General features: G+C 37.4%; 1 protein-coding gene across 1 annotated transcript in view; it reads right to left on the bottom strand.

The window, feature by feature from the left end:
- The window catches only part of LOC134533718 (protein 5NUC-like), a 116857-nt gene that overhangs the window by 15800 nt on the left and 77458 nt on the right, over positions 1 to 23599 (bottom strand). Inside the window, exons 3-4 of the mRNA XM_063371299.1 lie at positions 8838 to 9039; positions 5605 to 5802 (exon numbers count right to left, since the gene is read on the bottom strand). Of these exons, the coding sequence (XP_063227369.1) occupies positions 5605 to 5802; positions 8838 to 9039 (400 nt within the window). The remainder of the gene's footprint in view (positions 1 to 5604; positions 5803 to 8837; positions 9040 to 23599) is intronic.

Here is a 23599-nt window from a genome sequence, read left to right on the forward strand (position 1 = left end):
ACAGTATGCTACAAAAGATGTCTAGACGTTGCACACAGGTGAGACAACTGTTGCACATAAGTTTCGGTGCATGTCATATCGCAAAACTTGAACTCGTAACATAACGTTGCGATCGTAGCAGGCTGGTGAGCTTCTCAATAAGAACCTACGATGCTTGGACATCCCTCGTACCTGCTCCCAGACCTTTGCTACTTCACGTTAAGTTATCTCGAAACGTTATACATCGTAAATAGAAACAATAGGCAAGTTTCCTTGAGTGCAAAGCGTGAGTCTGTGTATGTGTGTGTCCGTGTAGATACAAGGAGCACAAACGTAACGTAAAGTATGACGATATAAGCTTGACGCAAGTTTCAAAGCTCAATACGTTGTCCTGTAACGTTATGAAATGTCGATGTCATACATTGCATAATAATTATGCGCGACCATCGTTCTCGGGCGGTGCAACATGTAGGTATGCTCGAGAAAACATCGAGTCGGTTGCTATGTTATTTCTCAATGTTATGTTTTAGTTGCTCTATAAATTATTCAAATTTATATGTTGTTAGGTATCAGATTATTTGGAATGTCCAACACAATGGCACAACGGGGAAAATAAAAACAAGTTATTGTAACGGTAATTATTTTGTTATTTAGAACTTGAGTTAGGTATACCTAAATATGAAAATAATATTTGTTAGCTGCGATGATATCATGGCAAACATATTGGTAAATTCCAATTTAATTTGCGCCATATGTACCTAATTAGAAATATAATATCGCGTACCTATACACTATTTTCCTTAGCGATACTATATTTGGATGAGGATAAGCAATATTTTGGAATTTACGTGACCAACGCCCCGATAACCTGTATTTTCTGCCTATTAACACTCGTTACTAACTGTATGCGGTTGTACCTCGACGATGTACATTCTAATGCAACTACATCGCTCCCGAGTAAACGATCTTGCCCGGCCGACTCGAGTGTCTGAGCCGCGAGGGTGAAACTGGTCTGTCTTACAATGTCGCCGAGTCATTACGTGCATCGCAACATGCTCTTCTACGGGCCAGAGCCGCAGATTATAGGTCAGAGAAAAATACATGGTTTTTTGTGCAACAAGAGCCCACCTTATTCTGTTGTGTGTTACCGAGAGCTCTATGTATACTTGGATAGTCACGTGCATAACGCTCTTATCAATAGCTCCGTATCTTAACACGGGGTCTCTAGGTTGCCTGTGAATTGCTATCTCGAAAACAGTTTATGAACACATTGACATATTACTGTTTCATAGGTCCAAACAATTTTTAAGTATCAGTTACATTACGTGAGAATGCATTGCGTCAATTCAGATAAAAAACATATTATATGTCATTTAATAACGGGATACAGATGTGCGAGATACCTAGTTGACGTCAAGAGTCCAGTAAAAATATCCGAATACGTACCTAACGTTTTAATAATTTCACCATTATTTCAAGTCGCATGACGCAATTATTCATACCGATTAGCGTTGATCCATAGTTAAAAATTGTGGTTTAATATTTTTTAAGGAATTTTGCCTGCTTATTTTTTTTCCCGAAGTGCGTCATACTTTGGTAATTTTATTAAATATTGTGAAGTCCTGTTATCGGGAGGCACAGTATATAAATTCCCGATCCGCCCTATGAAAGGCACTAGCTATTTGATAGCCGCGGCGTTAACAAGTAACTCTAAAGCGACAGTGTCAACCAGTGACTCCGTGTTGTTCTGCTCCTCCATGTAAGTATTCTATAATATTTTACTTCTTTTCTAAATTTTTATTTTGTATGTAGCCATATGTTTCTACGAGTTCCTCCTAGGGACCGAGGTTCTGTTTTACAACTGAAATGTACATTTTCTCTATTTTCATTTGCAGTTCGTGGACGCTGTGAAGTATCCGCTAAAATGAAAACTCTGGGAGTCCTGATGGTGTTGCTGGCTTGGACCATTAGCAACGGTATGGCGAGGCCGGATGGAACATCCGCCAACGCCCATCATCCGATGGAAGTGAGTATCTTTGTTCCTACCGAATCGGTTGTAACCTCTAAGCAATAGTGTTAATGTTAATTTTTGTCTTTAGTACACGGACCCTACCAGGTCGCGTGCGAAGGCGGAGATGGTGGAAGCTTCTACCAACGAGCCTCCTAAGACAGACTACGTCATGGGTACCAGAATTGGGAACCCTGGAGGCCCGGACCTCAACACTTATTGGAATTGTTAATTTCGATTAACATATTTCTCTTTTTTTTTCATGTCATCGCCTATCATCTGCGAAGGCTATCGTTTATTGTAACTTTTCTAAAATATTTTCGTTATTTATCGCTTCATTCATTATATCTTATGTATTGTCTTTTTTATTTGCTCAGGCAATTGCATGCGCCTTAGAACGTAATTATGTCTTAAATTAAATGCTTAACCGTTTCGGCTTCATCTTGTAGTTTGTAAGCAGTCGCCGTTCATTAACGACGCAAACCTTTACGGACAACAATCTACCTCATTTCATTAGTTTGCAGTTTATAGCTTATAACATTTTATATGTTCGTTTGTGGCCAGTGCCGGGAATAGTATACTCTTAAGAACAAATAATGTTTCACTTTATATCGGTGCCCCTGCCGCCAATGTCTTATGTAATAGCTTGTAAGTAGATGATATGTAGCGTCATGAGTTCGGTCGATATTCCGCCTCATATCATTAGTTTGTAATGTTACTTATACCTCACTTTATAGTTCGGGTATTACGGGTTCATATCGTATAGTGTTTCTTAGTTCATAGGTTCTACGGTAAGAACACATTTAGTTTGTAATACTTTTTAAATTTACAATTAACAGAGAAACAAAAATTGTCTTAGCTTTTAATTTTGACGGTACATCGTAACATGTTAGTTTGTAAGAGTGTGTCTTAGTTTATAGTCTCTAACCTCAAAGCCTACCACCAAAGACTGTGATGGTGTGTCTTAGTTAGTAATGAAAAAAAATTTAAAAAAAGGGTCAATGATACCTGTTAGGTTAATTTTTCTATTTTCCTGCTTATATATCATGTATTGTTTATGTATGTATGCTTGAGAACAATGTAACGCTTTATTCTTTTTGCCAATAAAAAATCATCCAAAATGTCCTGTTTTTAATTTGAGATCAAATGAAGTCACGCGATAATACCGTAGAATAGGTAACGATCTAACGAGCGCGCGTAACTAGCTGCGCTTAGGATCTACATTAGGTGTTGGCTAGTCTGGCTGCACATGCAAAGTGCATTTGGATGCAACAGGCTGCACATTGCAACTGGTCCGAGCATTACGACGTTCGAATCGGTTCAAAGTGTTAGCCACAGCGTTAAGACGATTGCATCAAAGCGCTTAGACCTCTGAGTTCGAAAATACCGCTCATCCATACCCCAGAGGCTTAACTTTGAAGTTATGAGCAGCACCTTCTTTTGCAACTTACTGTATTATAAAAATATATATAATGACTATTGCTTGAAGAAGTAACCTAGGTATACCCTAGTTAACTTAGAACTATACAAGGGTGTTGGGTAAAGTCCAAATAATCACTAAAATAAATTGTGCACCTAGGTTTAACCAAAGCTGACTGGATAATGTTAGAAAAAGCAAATAATTTATAACTTTAGTTCATTGATACCTTAACTAATTACTCAACCTCACCTTACCTAACCTAACCTAACCTAAAGTGCTCAAAATTGACAAACACCCAACATTAACCAGCAGAGTTGGGTAGACCTAGGGATAGTCACAAAATTAAATTAATTTTAGTGATAATTCATTCGGCTTTACCCAAAACCCTTGGATGATGCTAGATTAACCCGGGTAAATTTAGTTTTAATTATTCTTCTAGTATTACCCGTAGCATACATACATTACATATATAGTACGTAAAAATGAAATTATAGAAAGCCCATAATTCTCTTTCTTTGATGCATACCACCCTAAGAGTGTGGTGTGCATTGCGTCTTGCCTACTTACGAGGAAAACTAAATTTAGCACCTGACGCGAACGCATTTAGTTAAAAAGTCTCAACTAAGAATATATTGTTTTGTTTTTATGAACTTGTTAATTCTATTCTCTTAATTATTTATTACATATTGGTATTTATAAATAGAAGAAAAATGTTGGTCATCCTGATTTTTTTGATGAAGGGTAATAACATGAACAACACATTTTCACTGGTGTACATAGATGTTGCAAACAAACATTATTGGTCGATTTGATGCTTCAGTGCAGGTAGGTTCTAATATTTAGTAACAAAAGTATTTTAAATAGTTATTTTTATAGTCGTGTAACTCTCTTAGGAATAACTTTAAGGAAAATGTGAAAAATATATTTTGGTTTTATTTCCTCGCGTATAGTGTTTTTCGGAAAAATTCTGTACCACGAGGCTACGTATGGAGTATGTCACAATTCCACCGAAAAATTACGGTTGCTGGTTCGTCACGCCAAAATAAGTTGAAAACACGCATACGACTTACGGTGTAAAGTGCTCCCCAAGGCCGGTAATGTGGTTGAATATGGAGCTGCACAACTATTTTGTTGCAAACGATAAAGGATTTAAAATGGAACACTGATCACCTGTCCAATTACTATTTCCAATAATTATATCAATCAACGCCAAACTTGTCGCTGTCGTAAAATATTTTTTTTTATATAATGGGGGTAGTAAATCAGAAAAAAATGTATCGAAGGAAATAGCGTAAGTGAGAATTGTATGCTTGTGTTGGGGGATTTCGCAGGGAAGAACTTGCTATGTAATCGAAGTTGCATCACGCCTGCAGATAATTTTAAACCAAGGCCGTCAAGAGATAAGGTAAGGGGACCCCCTGGCCCCCAAATACCTTTACAAATCGCCGGGGCTCGGGGAGTGTGCCCTGACAGTAAGATAAAAGTTACAAGTCTATTGCTTATTGAATTCATTTTAAACATCACAGTGTGCACACACATCACATTGGCAGTTATGGCCGGTAACGTTTACAGTCTTCAGAATTTTTTTGACGTGACGTCTAATAAATCGATGAACGCCGGTTACACGCACGAAAAAGGATGACTCATTGTCCCGTTACACTTTGTCCCGTTAAACTTTGTCCCGTTACGCTCATTGTACTCTTGCGCCGCATCTATCTCTCTTCCACTCGATTGGAACAACCATCGATTTTACTTTTTCGAGGCACATTAAACTTGAAACACTCCCATTCGTTTCCTAATTTTCCTATCAACGTCCTATCCTTAACAGAATAACACAGATTGGAAGAAGTTAAATAGCAAACATGTATAAACGTTATAGTTAAAATAATCTCTTCGTTAAAGTAATAAACATATTTGAATTAATGAGTGCAAATAAAAGTAAATTTATCAATTTAATTGTAGATTTAATTTCACTCCTTCTTTGTATCCATACAAAATAGTGATATATTCAATAAAAATGATTCAATTTTATTCATAAAAGTATGCAAACATTTCATTAATGTTTTTTTATGACGTTGTCAGGTTAAACTATCGTCCGTAAACCGACTTTACAGACAACCAATTATTTTTTTAAATTGGTTGTTGTGAAAGTTTGAAGCCCAGATCGTGGGGAGAGGAAGGCGCGAGGCAGACCCACCTTGCGGCACGGAGCCGTCCAGGAGTATCGGGTTGCCCTCGCACGTCTGCAGCTCGCCCTCCTCGTCGAACACGAGGTGCAGCTTGCCCAGGTACTTGGTGTAGGCGTAGGCCTGCACCACGGGCACCCTCTTGCCGCTGGCCTGGGTCACCACGGTGGGGTAGAGGCCCTCCGGCACCTCCGAGTCGGGCTGCTTGCCTGCGCACGCCCCGCACTCTACACCGCGGCTCTACCCCTGCACACCGCGGCACACCTCTCCACCTTCCTTTATTCCCTGCTTTCTTCGCTCAATATATGGATATTGTTCTTGGACTTACTTTCAGAGAATAAAAAATATTTTATAATTAATATTTAAATGTTGAATTTTTATTTTTTCTCGTAACAGACTTTATACTGATAGAAAAATTGCAGTTCAGCTGTAATTGTATAAATTCTAAGTGACAATACACAGAGAGAATAAAAAAGAGTACATCGTGGACATGGTGTCAACTAGGTATATTTCATAAAAAATATTGGACATGGTGTTCTTTTACCTCAGAGGTACAGACATGTTATTAACATTGTTCTACAAATTTTTTCTTGAACTAAAATAATTATATATATATATCGGTCATGAACTGTGTGTCATAGCGAAAAGCTGAAGAACGGACAAACAGAAATGAATACAACAACACACAGAAAAAAATCAAGCCAAAATCTGGTGATGTCAACATTCGTTTGTCCGTTCTTCGGGTTGTCTGTATGATACACAGAAGTAAACACAAATATCGTATATCTAAAAACATTGTTTAAATTAAACCATACATATTTCATGAATCATTCAAAGAACTTCCTTCTTTTACATCCCACTCCCAATGTTCATTGAGTTTTTGTGACCTTTTCTGTTTTGCACAACAACCTTATATTGACAATTATGTTACTGTCATTCATGGAGAAGGGAAAATAAATATAAACAATACCCTTCTGTCGATTTAAGATTAGGAAATTATACTGCAAATAAATTACTGGTGTCGTCTTTGTGTGATTTATATGTTTTTATTAAAGACTTAACTTTGAACTGCCAAAGCTTTTGTGGTTTATTTTGTACCTGCATCCTCAATATCGACGCAACAGACCTTTTAAATATAACGATAGCTAACTAATTGTTTACAAGAAATCTGTTGGCATCACTGCTGTTTTGTCTAAGGATATCAATGGTGTTGGTGAATATCGAACCGAGGCTGTATTACCATATGAACATGTCTCGTGCGAAAGGGAACTTTAATGTTATGGGCACTTAATCTGATGTGCATGAAAAGACGAAGGTGTTACTGCATCTCTGTTTGAAATTAGTTGGTATGATTCGCGCAAAGATGAAAATGACACACATGATGCATGCGAAGAGGAATATGATTGCATGTTATGTTTGAGTGAATATGTTATAGTTATATAAGGAATATCGATATAATGCCTAAAAGCGAGATGTGTTTCATATTAAGCCTATGTAAAGGAACTTACTTAACAAAAATAAAGAAAAGAGTGTTTCAATGCCATATTTAGGATTGGATATTGCCGTGGTTCTTGTGTAAACGGGAAACTGTTCCTTGACCTTCCCTTATTCAGAGGGAAATGTTAACAAGGTTAACAATGTTGCTGTGCAAAGTGCATGGAAGATGACATGGTACCTACACTGAGTAGGTAATGTCTTGGTTAGAGTACAGTATATTTTGGGCTGACGCCTAAAAGACATTGAGACAATTTGAGACGGCAACACACAACCACAAAGAACAGGATACTGTGGAAGGAATCACAATTACCTATAGTACAGAACCGTTTCAGCATTTGACTGGAGCGATTTTAGAAGACCATGGATAACCGTGATCAGAATTCTAACCTGGATCCTCTGGAGTTGGAGTTCAGTGTGTTAAAAATTGCGCAACATTTATCCATACTTACAGCTGTTATCGTGGATCTTGTGTAGATGTAAAACGTTACTTGAATCGATTTTGGTCAAGAGGATATACTGGCAAATGGTTCGGAACCTGTGCTTCGGGCATTATTAACAGCATCGGCCCTGGTTTTTGCGGAGTCCTGTTTTATGTTTCTCTATTACTATTTCAAACATTTTCAACCCAACCTGGAATTTACATTTCGACGATGGTATTGCTAATATATATTAGGATATGTTGATATTATTTCCTGATAAATTTATATTTATATCAGTATATATTTATAAAATTTCCGGTATTATACGTGGCAGTAAAAATTTTGAAAGATTTTCTAATACGAAATCGTGAACTGAAATGGGTATTGACCAGCACATTAAGTTACAAGATAATGAAAATTTAATTTTCCTTTTCCCATTAATGTCCACATTTTCAACAGAACACCAGACCAACAAAAAAATGAGGGTGCATGGATTCCACGCTGACAGGAGTGAAACTTCTTGCTTATTATTTACAGATAGATATAAATTACTAGGTTTTTTAATTGAACAAGATATTATAGTTGAGAATGGTAAGGATGCGAGTTGAGATCTTAAAATTAAAATTAATTTTAAAAAAACTGAGGAGTAGAAAAACACAATCAGCGTTACGAGAATTCCGTAGCAACACTGCTGCGTTATTTCTACCTCTCCCCTACCGACACAAATTCCGGCATATAGCACGCTACGCTACGTAATCATCCCCTTTTACCCTTGCCGTCTTCCCATTCGACCGCTGCGAGCATGCGTTGGGAGTGGCGTCGCCGCTGACACACTCTCCTCCTCTACCGGTTCCATCACGTACCTGACTGACTATTCCCCTCACGCGATCGCAATTTTCGTAACGCTCCCCCAGCAAAAGCAGCGGCGCGGGGCCCGCGACAGGCGACGGTCCAGGCCTGGAGCCGGCCTGGTAACTCTCTGATGCAGGGCCGGATTTAGGGGAGGGCAACCGGGGCGAAAGCCCCACAATAGCGACTTCGGAAAAAAAAAATCTTTCAAATTCCGACAAGTAAACACTAGTAAACATCTTTTCCTTTGATATAATTCTTGTCTCAGATTATATTTATGTATGTTTTTTTAAATACTAAGAGAATCTACTTGATTTCACAATAAATTAACTTTTGGAAAACTCGCCTTAAAAAAATTGTTCATTTTATTTGTAAAATAATTTTGGGCCAGAGGGCCTCCGCTCCTCTGTGGCCCCGAGGCCTCCAGACCTCTAAATCCGGCCCTGCTCTGGTGGAGCACACGTGTAGGCGGGGCGCACCTGTGTAGAGGAAGGTGTTGGTGTGGCCGCCGATGACCAGGTCGACCAGGGGCACCTGGCGGGCTATGGCCTGGTCCTCCTTGAAGCCGGAGTGGCCCAGCGCGATGATGATGTGGACTCCTTGCGCCTGCAGCCGCTCCGACTCCCGCGTGACGGCGACCACCTCGTCCATGAAGCGCACCTTCCCCGTGTTGGACAGCGCCTGCGGACACACGCAAGAGTTTCATCTCGCCTTCATCACTACTTATACCATTCGTGACAGTGTTTCAGCGTGTAACGTCCGAAGAACAAAGATTTTGGAAAGAAGTGGCACGACTTTAGAAAATTCGGAATCTACTCAAAAATCTGTTTATGAATGTCTAACATGTTTTTGTTTTGGCATTACGTGAAAACTCCTTATGAATTAAATGAACCTGACAATGACTTATCTTTTTTCAAAAATTAGCCGAATGTAACTAACATAATTTGGATATTCTAACTTTAACAAAGTAAAAATGTTTTAGACTAAGCTGACGTAAATTCATTCAGGCTGGAAAGGTGAACGTACCTATTCTGCATAAAACAAAACTGCAAAATATCTACCTACGTTTTTTTACTTTCCACTAGTGTTGTCAACGTGAAATTTGCCATGTTTAACCTAATTGAAATATAAATAAGAGTGCACTTCAAAATTGAATTCTTTACATAACATTAAAGTCTATGTATCTATGAATTCGCCCATAGGTATCCTGCAGGCTAAATAACTTAATTCGTTCTATGTAGTAGGAGTGAGTATGATTTTATAAAGGCTAAGCGTGTTTCTGAATTCACTAAAATAGCGATCCCGCAACATAGCTTTAAGTTAGCTAAATAGTTTACCTCTGAAACGTTCAAATTATTATTGGTATGGAAAACTGAAATATAAAAAATTCTTGACTTGCATCAATTAATTTAAGAGCTCATCAAATATGGAGAATGCCTTAAGCCTTGAGGGAGACGATCTTGGGCTAGCTGGTATGATGCTAACATTTTCCCGGACTACTTAAAGGTGAGTTCACAACATTCTTCGCAAAATATTGTGGAATCTGACTGACTGAACGTGAGGAAATAACGCATAGGTAAAGCAATGGTCAATCCTGTATCTCCTCTTCACGTTATAAGATGGTGCTCCAGAGAGACGACCATATGCTCAGGTCAACCACGTGGACATAGCATTCAGCCTGTGGTTCGCCCGCCTTGGGTTAGTTGCCGTTACATTACCTCCTTACCTACGGCAAGTTCTTGGTATGTTTCAATACATAAGCATTGCACTGTGTGTTCTGTAGCAACGTTTTTTTACCAAAAGTGTGCTACTTGCCATCTCCAATTTGTACATTTTCACCCGAATAGTTACGTCAGTCACTGGAAAATCATTTTCTGGGTTTCCACATAAGAGAAAAAAACAGATACAAGCAAACAGAAGCAGAGACAAGCAAACAGAAGCAGATAAAAGCAGAGAGAAGCAGAGAAGCAAAGAGAAGCAGAGAGAAGCAGATAAAAGCAGAGAAAAGCAGACTGAAACAGAGATGATTAGAGAGAAGCGGAGGAAAGTAGAGAGAAGCAGAGGAAAGTAGAGAGAAGCAGAGGAAAGGAGAGAGAAGCAGAGGAAAGGAGAGAGTAGCACAGAAAGGCAGAAACCAGAGAGAAGCATAGAATGGCAGTGAGGAGCACAGAAAAGCAGAGAGAAGCACTGAAAGGCAGTGAAAAAAACAGACAAGCAGAGAGGAGCACAGAAAAGCAGAGAATAACACAGAAAAGCAGAGACAATAAGATAGTAAGCAGTCACTAGGCAGCGAATAAGCAGAGAGTAAGCAGTCACTAAGCAGAGAGTAAGCACAGAGTAAGCACAGAGCAAGCAGAGAGCAATCACAGAGCAATCACAGAGCAAGCACAGAGCAAGCACAGAGCAAGCACAGAGCAAGCACAGAGCAAGCACAGAGCAAGCCCAGAGCAAGTCCAGAGCAAGCACAGAGCAAGCCCAGAGCAAGCAGAGAGCAAGCAGAGAGCAAGCAGAGAGCAAGCAGAGAGCAAGCACAGAGCAAGCACAGAGCGAGCAGAGAGTAAGCAGAGAGCAATCAGAGAGCAAGCAGACAGCAAGCACAGAGCAAGCAGAGAGCAAGCAGAGAGCAAGCAGAGAGCAAGCACAGATCAAGCACAGAGCAAGCACAGAGCAAGCAGAGAGCAAGCACAGAGCAAGCAGAGAGCAAGCCCAGAGCAAGCACAGAGCAAGCCCAGAGCAAGCACAGAGCAAGCCCAGAGCAAGCAGAGAGCAAGCACAGAACAAGCAGAGAGCAAGCACAGAGCAAGTAGAGAGCAAGCAGAGAGCAAGCAGAGAGCAAGCAGAGAGCAAGCAGAGAGCAAGCAGAGAGCAAGCAGAGAGCAAGCAGAGAGCAAGCAGAGAGCAAGCACAGAGCAAGCAGAGAGCAAGCAGAGAGCAAGCAGCGAAACGAAGCGAGAAGCACCGAAACGAAGCGAAAAGCAGCGAAAAGAAATGAGAAGCAGCGAAAAGAAATGAGAAGCAGCGATAAACAGTGAAAAGCAGAGATAAGCAGAGATGAGCAGAGATAAGCAGAGGGAAGTGGAGAGAAACGAATAGCTGGACCCGGCTCTGGGCTTGCTCTGTGCTGCTGTATTCTAAACCTAACCCCCGTAGATTGACACTATGAGGGATGGATACCCAATTAAGGAACATTTCAACTCAAAAGAAGAGCTACGAAGCAGACACTAGCTGACGCTTACGACCTGGAATGCCTGGAAACGGTTAAGGGTTAGTTGTTGAGATGCAGGAGCAACTTAGACTGTAGACAAGTCTTGACGCCAAGAACTTACCTGCCAAAACACTGATTTATTCTGTACCTATGTGGTCATTATGCCAGCAACTAACACGGGGACGGTAATTTTAGAGCACTGAAGAGGAATAATTTGAGATATATCTCCCAGACTTGATAAGTAAATACTTTTTCTATTTCAATCTTAATTACTTTGCATATCAAATTTACATTAACAATTGTTTTCAATTCCAATCATTAAGATGGTGGCAAGAAAATTTCTGTTGTAATCAGTTTTTTGCATTATACTAATTATCGAAGATATTTGTTTAAAATCCCACACAATAATCTAAATAAAAAAAACTAATATTTTGTTTTCTTTAGTAATGGCTAAGTGGGTCTCCATATAGACTAGAGTCAAAAGTTTGAATTCTCCAAAAATAATTTTAATTAAAATAAAAAAGACTGTATTGTAATGAATATGTAAATACTCCACTGTCATTCGAAGTATGAAAAAGGAAATTTTGTGCCAAATCGTATTGTTATCTCAATACTCTTGTGATCAGCAGGGACCTGTAGCCGCGAGTTGAGGATTTGAGTCCAACCACAGTCAAAAGGACTAAAAAAATTCTATAATTCGTTAATCATTTGCCACTAAGCGTTATGACATATTACAGAAAATTTATTATCCTCTAAAGTAAATAACGAAGCATATAGACCGTACGTATCTAAATTTATAAAAAGTGAGATATACTACTGAAGTTATGCTTCTTTATTCGCATTGATGGTTAAATTTTTAGTAAGTAACGGAAATACACTGAAGTGCGTGCGCACCATGGACAGACCTTTAACGCGGTTAAGTCTAATGCGCATGCGCGTTTCTGCTGCACCTACGAGCCTAACGCGAGTGGCGGCGTTAACCTGTATATATTCGCTTACATGAACATCGGGAGACGTAACAAGCGCGAAAGTGTGCCAAATCCCTCTTTGTAAAGCGACACTATCCTGGAATACATTTTATTTAATTAAATAATGATAAAAATAAGTAATGGAAACTTTAAAAACACGTAGTCGTGATATTCTCCCTAATTTATTAACACGTCTCTGAAGTTCAGTTGTAAAATGCGTGACCCATCAGACTTTTTAAAAAAATTTTACACAACTTATTTTTCCTTTTTAAAAATAACAATTTAAGAACAATATATTATTACGTTATTTATCGATCTAATCGTTGTGAAAACTTTTAACACTTAGATCTGCATGTTGGTTTTGCTGTTTTACACTATTTAGACATATAACCTTTAATTTTTTACTCCCACCATTTAAAGCGTAATTTCAATACTTCTTGATGAAATTTTTCACACCTAACATTCAAAATAGAACAAAAAGTACTACTTCCTTTCTTCAAAAACCAATTGTTAAAATATTTACAATTAAATATTATTATTTTTTGTTAGAGTTTTTTAAAAAGCCTTTTAACACTGCGTAAGGCCTGGGCAATGCCGTGTGCACTAGCTTACCCTAATAATGTTACAAAAGCTAAAGTTTGTGTGTATGTTTGTTACTCCTTGACGCTCGAACCGCTGAACGGATTTGGATGAGTTTTAGCATACATCTAGCTCATAACCTGGATTAACACATAGGCCACACATTTAGCATGAAATTCCCTTCCTAATGGAGTGAAAAAGGGATAAATTCATTTTTATAAAAGAAAATCATAGGTTACCTATAGACATACAATTAGTGAGTGCGTGTCATTCCTCTATGCCCGCCACACGGTCATATACATAGTAAGGTCTAGCAACTTCTTCTCCTTGGTGAGACCCGTCCTCTTAGTGGAGCTCGCGGTGGTTAGCCAAATAACGGCGCTAATAACAGTTCAGTTTTGAACTTCGTCAATAGATGGCGTTGCCTTGAATTTTAAACGCGCTATCGTTTGGGGCGTCCGTCACGTCTTGAATTTTCGTTCGTTTGCCCCGTATGCGTTCCTATACCATTCATCCGATTGCGACGAAATTCTGGTGAGTTTTTTAAGCGCATGCTCGCGAAGGTTTCTGAGTTAGTACAACTATTTTACAATAGGTGGCGCACGAATCGTTTCAACAAATGTGTGGAGAAGTTCATAGAGTTCAGCGGCAGTTCGTGTTTTCGTTGTATGAATGCGCACGCATGACCCAATTGAATTTAATTAAATAAAAAAAAGAGAGAGATAGAGTGAGATAGAGAGAAACGGAGAGAGGGAAATATAGCGAGGTATAAAGAATAAAATGGAGTTATATAAGAAATTTATAGATTATAGAGCTATATAGAGGCATATATATATATAGAGGTATAGCGATTGGTATATAGAGGAGATAAGAGATGCTTGGTGTATGTGTACCTACTTCAAAAAAATTACAAAACATAATGAATAAGGCATTGCAACGCATGCCGAGTATTAGCTAGAGAATGGAATCTTTTCCATATCATTAATATTATGTATCACTTTTTTCTATAGTGCTTTATAGAGTCTAGGTTACATACAAACCATCCATTTGTAGATAGCTTCTGCCAGTGATAGAAATTATTTTGCACACATTACATTAAAATTAAGAAGACAAATTACTGCCTATATCTGATTTCGAAAAACGTCCTTTCACCGTGTTCAGACCGGGCAAAGCCGTGAACTGGTGTGTGTGTTATGTGTGGTATGTGTGGTATGTGTGGTATGTGCGGTGTTGTTTGTTGTGTGTGGTGTTTTGATTGTTGTGTGTGGTATTTTGTGTGTTGTGTGGTGTGTTGTATTTGTTGTGTGTGGTGTTTTTATTGTTGTGTGTGGTATGTGTGTTGTGTGTGGTATTATGTGTGTTGTGTGTGGTATTTTGTATGTTGTGTGTGGTATTTTGTATGTTGTGTGTGGTATTTTGTGTGTTGTGTGTGGTATTTTGTGTGTTGTGTGGTGTGTTGTGTGGTGTGTTGTGTGTGCGTGCATACACACCTAATGTGCTGCAAAATATTTTGTGACGAATGTTAGGTAACCAAATTTTGTACATTTGTGTGACTATTAATACTATTAATATTATTCCAAGTGAATAAAAAATGTATAACTTCTAACGTGCGTGTACTAGTCACTCGCAAACTTTTTGACGTGACAACGTCTAATAAATCGATGAACGCCGGCTGCACGCACGGATGTCACACTACGGATGTGTTCTGTTTGCTCATTGTACGCATGCGTGGCATCTCTCTTCCACTCAATTGGAACAACATTCGATTTGACTTTTCAATCATATTTTCGTCGTTTGAATTATTAATATTATGTAATTTAACGATCGTCCACCGATTTTCAGCACAATCGGTACGGTTATTTAAAAGTAATGTTGAAAATTCAAATACGTTTTGAACCAACAATGGTGTTTTACAGTTACACATAATAATTCAAATTACACCCGGGATCTTTTGCACAATGTTTTAAAAAATATTGTAACACATTATAAATAAGTTAGGTGTATTTGGGATGCGTATTTGTTATAAAATCGTGTTAATATTATACCCCTACCGTGAACAAAGTTTAAAAAAAAAAAATTATATTCGATGGTGTTAAGGTAAAATGCTGTAACCCACATTTGACAAACTTTTCAGGAGAACAAAAAAACAGTTATCTTTGAATTAAAGGAACTTTAGTGGATCTTTTGGGTTGGAGATTAAACATTTTATTATGTTGACTCAATTGGTGCATGTTTTGCATATAAAAAATGTGTAAAAGGTTTTTGAATTAATTAAAAAACAAAAAAATAGAGGGTTACTGCATTTCACCTCTAGGTGAGATGAGGGTTAACACAGACATCATGATACAAACCTCATTTTTTAATGTAACATAAAGACAATTAAAGAATACTCCCATGTATTTGTTGTGATAATATAACAAAGAAGTTTTATAAAACAAATGGCATTGCAGTAGTATAAACTTCAGAACAATTATCACTATTTAAACGACCAATGTGTCCACTGTCCGGTTATAGTTGCGTCATTTAACCACTAGTGTTCACATCGTCTTCTTCATCAGTCTCATTTAGACAGTCTGGAACATCATTTCTCTTGGGAAGTGATTTGTACTCGTGATGGTACCTACTTGGTATTACCCCTTTTGAACACAAATTATTAAGGTCCTTATACTTGGCCATAGAAATAGGCACTCGAGCAGGGTACATTAATTTAGGCATTGACGAGTCATTTACTCGACCTCTTTTTTCGTGCATTGTCAGATGCACTGGCTTCTGTTCATCAAAGGATGTATAGACATCAACAATGTTGTTCCCTTTGTACAATCTCACCTTAGTAACTTCTCTAATCATTATTCGACTTCCCTCCAAACTTTTGGTTTTAGAGTCTGGTAATACTGCTTCTTGATACTCCTTCCAATTTCTAAATTCTCTGTGAGAAAGTACTACAACATTGTACGGCCGAGGTGTAATTCTACTGTTTGTTATTACTGTAGGCCATTCCGATGGGGCCCAAATAGTTTTCTTTCTGTTGCAAGTTTCAATACATGCATGTACAGAGTCCACTGGCATGTATGTATGTCCTGGAATAAGATAGCAGATGCTTAAAGACACAATACTTGTAGATGTTTTCAAAAATTTGAATAACATATCCCATATTTGCCTGTTTTTGTTTTGGCCAGAACAGCTGTCACAATACAGGGACACTTCTTTAACAATTCCTCTGTCATCTACAGTAGACAAGTACTGAAATATTACAGAACAAATTTCATTTGCTCCCCTCTTCCCGTCACTTTCTCCCCACAAGTAACAGTAGCCTTCTCTTGTACTGCTTTCGTAGAAGGTTAGATTATACACTGCATACTTCCTACTGTAATACAGAAGCATATTTTTTTCCCCGTGTGGTGTGTTTAACACCTTCTGTAAATCGAATGACACACACACAAACTTTTGGTCTTCTCGTGCACGTGTTTGATCAGATGCGAATGCTTTTTTTGCTAGATCTTTGTCACTCAAATGCCTAGCCATAACTGAGTCACTTACTCCATTTTCTACATTCTTGTTCTTCTCACACATTACACATTTGTCTTTTTTTGGGCAGTGTATTCCTATGTTAAAATCTGTACGCCAAATGTCCTTGAAAACATGTTCTTTTACAGGAGTAATATTATGATCCTTAGCATAAGTACTGTATAATCTTTACACATTGGTCGTGTTCTTAAACTCCACAGGAAGATAAAGTCTGTTGGTGCTCTGCCGACAATAATGGGACGGCACAGCTGGAAGTGATTTTATAAATTGTTCTACTATCTCTCTTCTCTCCTGTGGTGTCTTGTTTGGTGGTGCTTTCTTGCCCCTTCCATCTAGTTTTGGTGTATGTATGTGAGTTTTATTATCAAAAGTATACTGAATCATTCTCTGGCTTATGTCTAGAGTACTCAAGATGAACTGTTGGCACACTTTGCTTCTTCCTTCTCCTTTTGGCAGGGAATACGTGAGTGTTCTGGTACATCTACTTTGCTCTTCTTTTGTGTAGATTCGTTGTTTTCCATCTTCTTTTACGCAGGCGAGTATGAAACTTCTTTGAGCATAGCTGTCTAATGACCTGAACATGTTAAAAAGATGCTGCCGTTCACCTTCAAACTTTGCACTACATTTATTTTGGCATTTACCGTGTGCGCATGGGTCCATTTTTACACATTTTGAAGGCATTTCTTTTCTTGTTTTACTAATGTACGATTATCCCTTTACCTTCTTAAGTTTTTGTACTACTGCATTTGGTGGATTTTTATGTTTGCGTGTCCCTCTGTTACCAACAACGTTTTCTAACTCAGTTTCTATTCCTTCTTTACTAAATTTGTTTGCATCCTGCATAATTTGTACACTGTGACTAGAAGTGGCACCTAGTAGGTTTGTAGAATCAATTTTATTGTTTATATCTTCTGTAATAACCAACATTTGTTGCTTATTTAGTTTAAGTGTTTGTATTGACCTACATTCAACTGTCTCGACAACTTCTTTTGAGCAACCACTTTCATTTTCAATTAAATGAATGCAGTTCTGTTGAGTTTCAAGATGAGTTTCCACATCTACTTTTTTGCACTGCAGTAGGCTATTGCTATGACTCTTAGTAACCTCAGTATTCGTTTTACCTTCAAAAATAGTTACATCTGGATTATAAGTCACATTTTCACTTTCACGCACACTATTTTCTACATTTCCAGGGTTTAGAACAATTTGATCACGCACTTCAATAACCTCTTCATTATTACGATGCATGATTATACGATTCGCATCAGTACTCGACGAATCTTCGTTTTGATGCACAAGCAAATTGTTATCATACTTACTTCCAGATATCTGTTTCGCTAATTCTAGAATCTTTAATGTTCTAACCGACATTCTCAATAACTAGATAAATTTCCAAACATCAATAAACAATAACAATCAACTGATGTCCATAGATTAAAGCATAAGAAAACAATGCTCACAACTAAGAGGAAACAGTTTACTTTACTCACACTGTGAACACTATGGCTCCATGGAAGTAAAAGTAATTGTAATATGAAGTCTGATAACTTTACCTACAATACATAATGCCGTAACCATCGCAACAAATATTTGTGTAATATAACTCGTGGAAGTAAAATGATGTAACCTACAAGAATGAGGCTTACATCATTTTACCACACTGAAAATACACTTAGTGAGGGTTACCCCAAATTATAAAAGTGTATATCTACCATGTTATTCATTGTAGGGTTACAGCATTTTACCTACCTATAAAACCATAATAAATAAGTGTTTCCATCATAATATCTCATTTTCGCCCAATTTGAGGGTTACAGCGTTTTACCTTAACACCATCGATATATAACATTTCAAACTACATTTCCTTAGTATTGCCTCGTGGGCGTGTGGTTAGCGTACCTCACTCTTAAAATAAGGTTGTTGGTTCGAAACTCGGCAGGTGTGAATTCTTTTTTTTTTTTGTACTTGTAAAATAAATATGGCGCACGCAACATTTCAAAAGTAATAAATATATTTGAATTAATGAATGCAAATAAAAGTAAATTTATTAATTCAATTGCACATTTCATTTCACTCCTTTGTATCCATACAAAATAGTGATAATTCAATAAAAATGATTCAATTTTATTCATAAAGGTATGCAGAGGTAGAATTTATCATGCAAATGATTGAAAAATTAAAAAAAGAAAATTCTTCCTCAAAGAATATAATATTTTTAATGCCTAAATGGTTTGGTTGCAAAAACCTATTACGGCTCAGTCTCAGGGCGAATACGATATTTCCTTTTCTTCTGGATCAATCATTTCATCAATGTTTTGATATGACGTTGTCACGTTAAACTATCGTCCGTAAACCGACTTTACAGACAACCTATTTTTTTTACCTTGTTAATTTTCTGTACGACGAGTCTTTTTAAAATAGTATCATATCGCCTTAATTACCGAAAAATTAAGCAAAATTTTGGTTTGAGGCATGTTAACTACTTATAAATTAAATTAAAATAAAATAAAAAATTCATATGATGAGTTCAATAATGAATGACATTTGCCCAGTGCGCGGGCTTGTATCTCCTTGGGGACTACAAACCCGGCTGCTGGCATATAATCGCCAGTCTGTGACGCACGCGACAGATGCGCAAATACCAGCTGTGCTGTTTGAGTGTGTGAGCCATCCTTTATCTTGGGGCCTTAGCACACTCTTGCCCCCATAGAATGCACGTGTACTCCACTGCACTGCATTGCGCGTGTGTATTTCGTAGGGTGGAAAAGGGGGGGGGGGGAGTTACGACAAATTATTAGTAGGGGATATAAGTGACTTATTTCTAGACATTTTACGTTTTTGTTGTCATTAAAACATTTTCAATTGAAATATAATTTTTGAAGTTATACTTCTTCGGGTGCGTTATGAAAAAATGATAACGATAATTTTTAATGTGCGCGCAGCATGCAGCGATAACTGACAAATTAAAAAAAAGTACATTCAAATAAAAATTATATATGTGTTTTTTTAACTAATATACTCTAGTGATTGATATGTAATACTGCTACATATAATTAAAAACTTTTATTATTTTGAATATTAGTGATAGAAATTGTTTTAGTAAACTTTTTAGTGTATTTTTATAAGTGAGGTTATGTTTCCGTATATACATTTTATTTCTATAATAAACTATTACATTTTATTTCATAAGTAATTGAAATTAATAAATAAGGATAAACATCAGCATATTTTCATTATTTAAATTTATCTGATTATAATACTAAATTTAATAATGATTTACACTTGTTTGTATTAATATTAAGTAGTATTTATTTCAATTTTTTAATTTTATTGAATTTATACTTTACTCATCGTATTTATAATAGAAATGCAATTATTTTATTATCTTATTTATATTAACTATTTTCATACAAAATTAAAGTTAGATTTTTAATTACGCTAAGTAAGTATAACTTCTAACTCGCGTTTAAAAGTACAAGCACGTATTTTTAAAAATTTTTATTAGGTTTATGTTTCTAATAATGCTAATAATACTCTTTAAAACATGCGGATTATTTGTGCAAGATATTAGATATGTTCATGTTACCCGAGATCATGATGTTTTGATAAGTACAGCGGTTATCACTCCTTTAGCAACTTACATGAGTTTTTACTCTCTCGTCTATATCTCTATATCGTTCTTACGATAAACTGGTCGGGTCCTTAGCCCCCGCTATCTCTCCATTGAAGAACTTAACCCTTATGTGCTTGTGTTTGAAGGGGTTTAATTGACAGACTAGCGCGGACGTGTTGTGGACATTTCTGGATTGCAGTTATTCGTAATCTGTATTATCAAAAAAAAAACTATTTAAATAACGTTGGAGAAGACTTTAGAAATGTCACTCACGCTATAAATCCTCACATCCTCCCCATAATGAGCGGGGCCACCGTGGAAGTCTCGAGTTGGCAAGACCTTCCTCGGTGCATCAGCGACCTCCTGGCCTTTCCTGTTCAGGTAGATTTCAGAGCAAGACTTCCTATTGTAGCCGTTACCATAGTGCGACGTCCGGAAATTTTTTATATAGTGTTTCGTTTCATGGTACATAGAACCCAATACTGTCTTCAACTCAAAAGTTTATATATATAATATATGTATATCATTTTTATGGATACGATAACTGCCATAATTTTTCACAAATCTCTTCCAAGCTGATACATAAAATAAAGTAATGGAAAATCTGGGTCGAGTTCGTTAATGGGTAAAATCCGACCAAAATGAATGGGTAGAAACGGGAAATGCTTTTTGAAAAACGGAAAAATCGATAAAATTCCCATAATATGACGAATAGCGCTTCCGTTTGAACGTATAACTCGTAGGAGTAATACTTTTGTCGAAATATATTTTTAATAAGACAAACCATAACTGCAAGGTGTGTAAAAAACGTTTAGAGGCCAAAAAAATTATTCATAACTACCTTAGTAGGCACACAATAGAATCCGTTCAATTTGTCTGTAAATATTATAATTTTTATATAAAACCTTTATCTGAAACAATTTTTGATAAGACGAACCACTGCTGCAAGGGGTTGAAAAAAAATCACGGGATGAAGAACAAAAAAGCCATAACTCCCTTAACATGCACATTATAAAATCCGTTCAAAATTTTGCTAACCGTAAACATATTATCAAAATCTTTTGTCTGAAACAATTTCTGATAGACCAAACATAACTGCACAAGGTAGAATATACAATGGTTGGAGGACCAAAAAAATTCGTAACTCCTTTAGTAGGCACACAGTCCAATCTGTACAAATTGTTTGTAAATCTTATATTATTTATCTACAACTTTAGGCTGAAACTATTTTTGATCAGACAAGCAATTACTGCATGTGGTTGCAAAAAAAAAAAACAAGAAGTAAAAATAAAAATTCATTTTCTTATCATGCACGTTATTAAATCTATTCTTATTTATTGTGAAACCTTACAAAAATTTTTACAACTTTCGTCCGAAATAATTTTTTATGCGATTAACCATAACTGCAAGGGGTGACAAATAATAGGGATTGAAAGACAAAAAAATTAATAACTTTCTCATTAAGTACACTATTAAGTCTGTACGAACTGTTAGTTAAAATTTTAAATATTATATAAAACTTTAGTCTGAAACAATTTTTGATGCAACCAACCATTGCTGCTAAGGGGTAATAAACAGGGGTTAAAAGACAATAAATTCCTCACTCCATTGCTAGGTAACCAGTAAAACCTACAGTAATTTTGTAAATCTTCTAAAAATTATCTTAAAAGTTGTATCAGGCAGTCACAACAATTTAAATGAAGACGGAAACTAGGTTTTTATTCTAACCTAATGTTTCTTCGACGAAATATACATATTGTTACGAGAATACTAGAGGCGAGGCAACGAGGCAGGCCAGCCGACCAGCGAGGAGGCCCCACCTCCCAGACAGCTAGCGTCCATCGCCCCGCTTCATGGCAATCGGATTAGCGTTAGCGACTCTCCCCTAAAGAGTTCGGTCCGTTTTCAGAACCCCGTTTGCGTGAAGTGTCGTAACAAGGACGACATTGTTCTGGAAGCTTCGGGTGTGGAGGCGATCCTGACGGAACTACACTTCCAAGGGCGGCGAGACCTTTCCAGAGGCGGGGGCTGAGGGGTGTACACACGGCGAGCTTGACTAGCGAGGGCAGTGAAGTGAAGAGGGTGAGTGACCCCTTGGTGACCAACGGGCTTCGTGTGTGAAGATTGGTGAGTGGTGGAACGAAGCAACCGAGTGTTGTGTGTGCGGCGGAAGAGTGAGTGGTGAGAGGCAGTGTGTTGGGACAGAGGAGCGAGGTAAGAGACGAGCAGTAAAGACAACCACCGTCGAGCCGAACTCTAGAGGGTAAGAATAAATTGTGGACTCGATGAATGAAAGATTAAATTGTGGACAGACAAATTGTTATAGTGTAAACATTAGTTAATGCAACTTGTTAATTAATTCGGCTATATTTCCAGACCTGTGTTTTTAACAATAATTGTAACAACAATTAGCATTCTAATAGTTTAAAAGTTGAGATTTGGCTGGTTTAAATATTTGTTGATGTTAAAGACAGAAAGTTTTTTTTTTTTTTGTAACTTAATGATGTAAAATGTAAACAAATTTAGTTCTTCAACCAAATAAGACGGACGCTATTATTCCTACTGCTGACACTGCCGAGTGAGTTTAACAGCGTAGATCGCCGATTGTCTAATAACATTCCCAGATGTTTTATACTCTCAGTAACCTCGGTGCTGCCAGGAAAGAATGGATTGCTGTCTGTATCAGACTGTACGTTATGTACGCACATATATTCTGCCAAGGCATTTCCTTGGATATTAGGGGGCGGGATAAAAGCCAAACAATGCCATTTTGATTCAACTGTTTTCAGGTGTCAACAATTTGTCATTGTAATTTTTTATATTAACATTTGTTAAGGCGGAGCATACAAATTTACACATTTTTTGTTACTGTGAAAGTAACCGTATTAATAATACATTTACAGTTGTCATTCTTCCAAATAAATCAACCTTGAAATTCCAATGATGTCAAAAGGAAAAATATCTGAAGCAGCAGATTACTGACAGTTTCAAACGTTACATAAAATTGTACACGATGCCTTAACTTGACAAAATTAATAATAATTAACTCTAATTATTGATAAAGACAAAATATTGTCGCATACAGGTTCTATCCCTCCACCTAAAGACTTTTTGTAGCATCACGAAAGGTGACCACCTCAAGTCCCGGCGACGGATAGTCGATGACGGAACACAGCTCTTCAGTTCAATCTCTCGCTCGTGCAGAGGCTGCCAGCTACAGCGATTACGAGTGCGAGGCATTGGAGCGGCAGTGTGATAAGGGTGACCCCGGCACACATTTCAAGTGCTCCGTAGCTATACACGCACGAACTGGCGGGACATGGAAGGGTGACCCAATAACCTCATTACACG

This window comes from Bacillus rossius, chromosome 7 (genome assembly GCF_032445375.1).
Source record: "Bacillus rossius redtenbacheri isolate Brsri chromosome 7, Brsri_v3, whole genome shotgun sequence".
NCBI classification, from domain to species: domain Eukaryota; kingdom Metazoa; phylum Arthropoda; class Insecta; order Phasmatodea; family Bacillidae; genus Bacillus; species Bacillus rossius.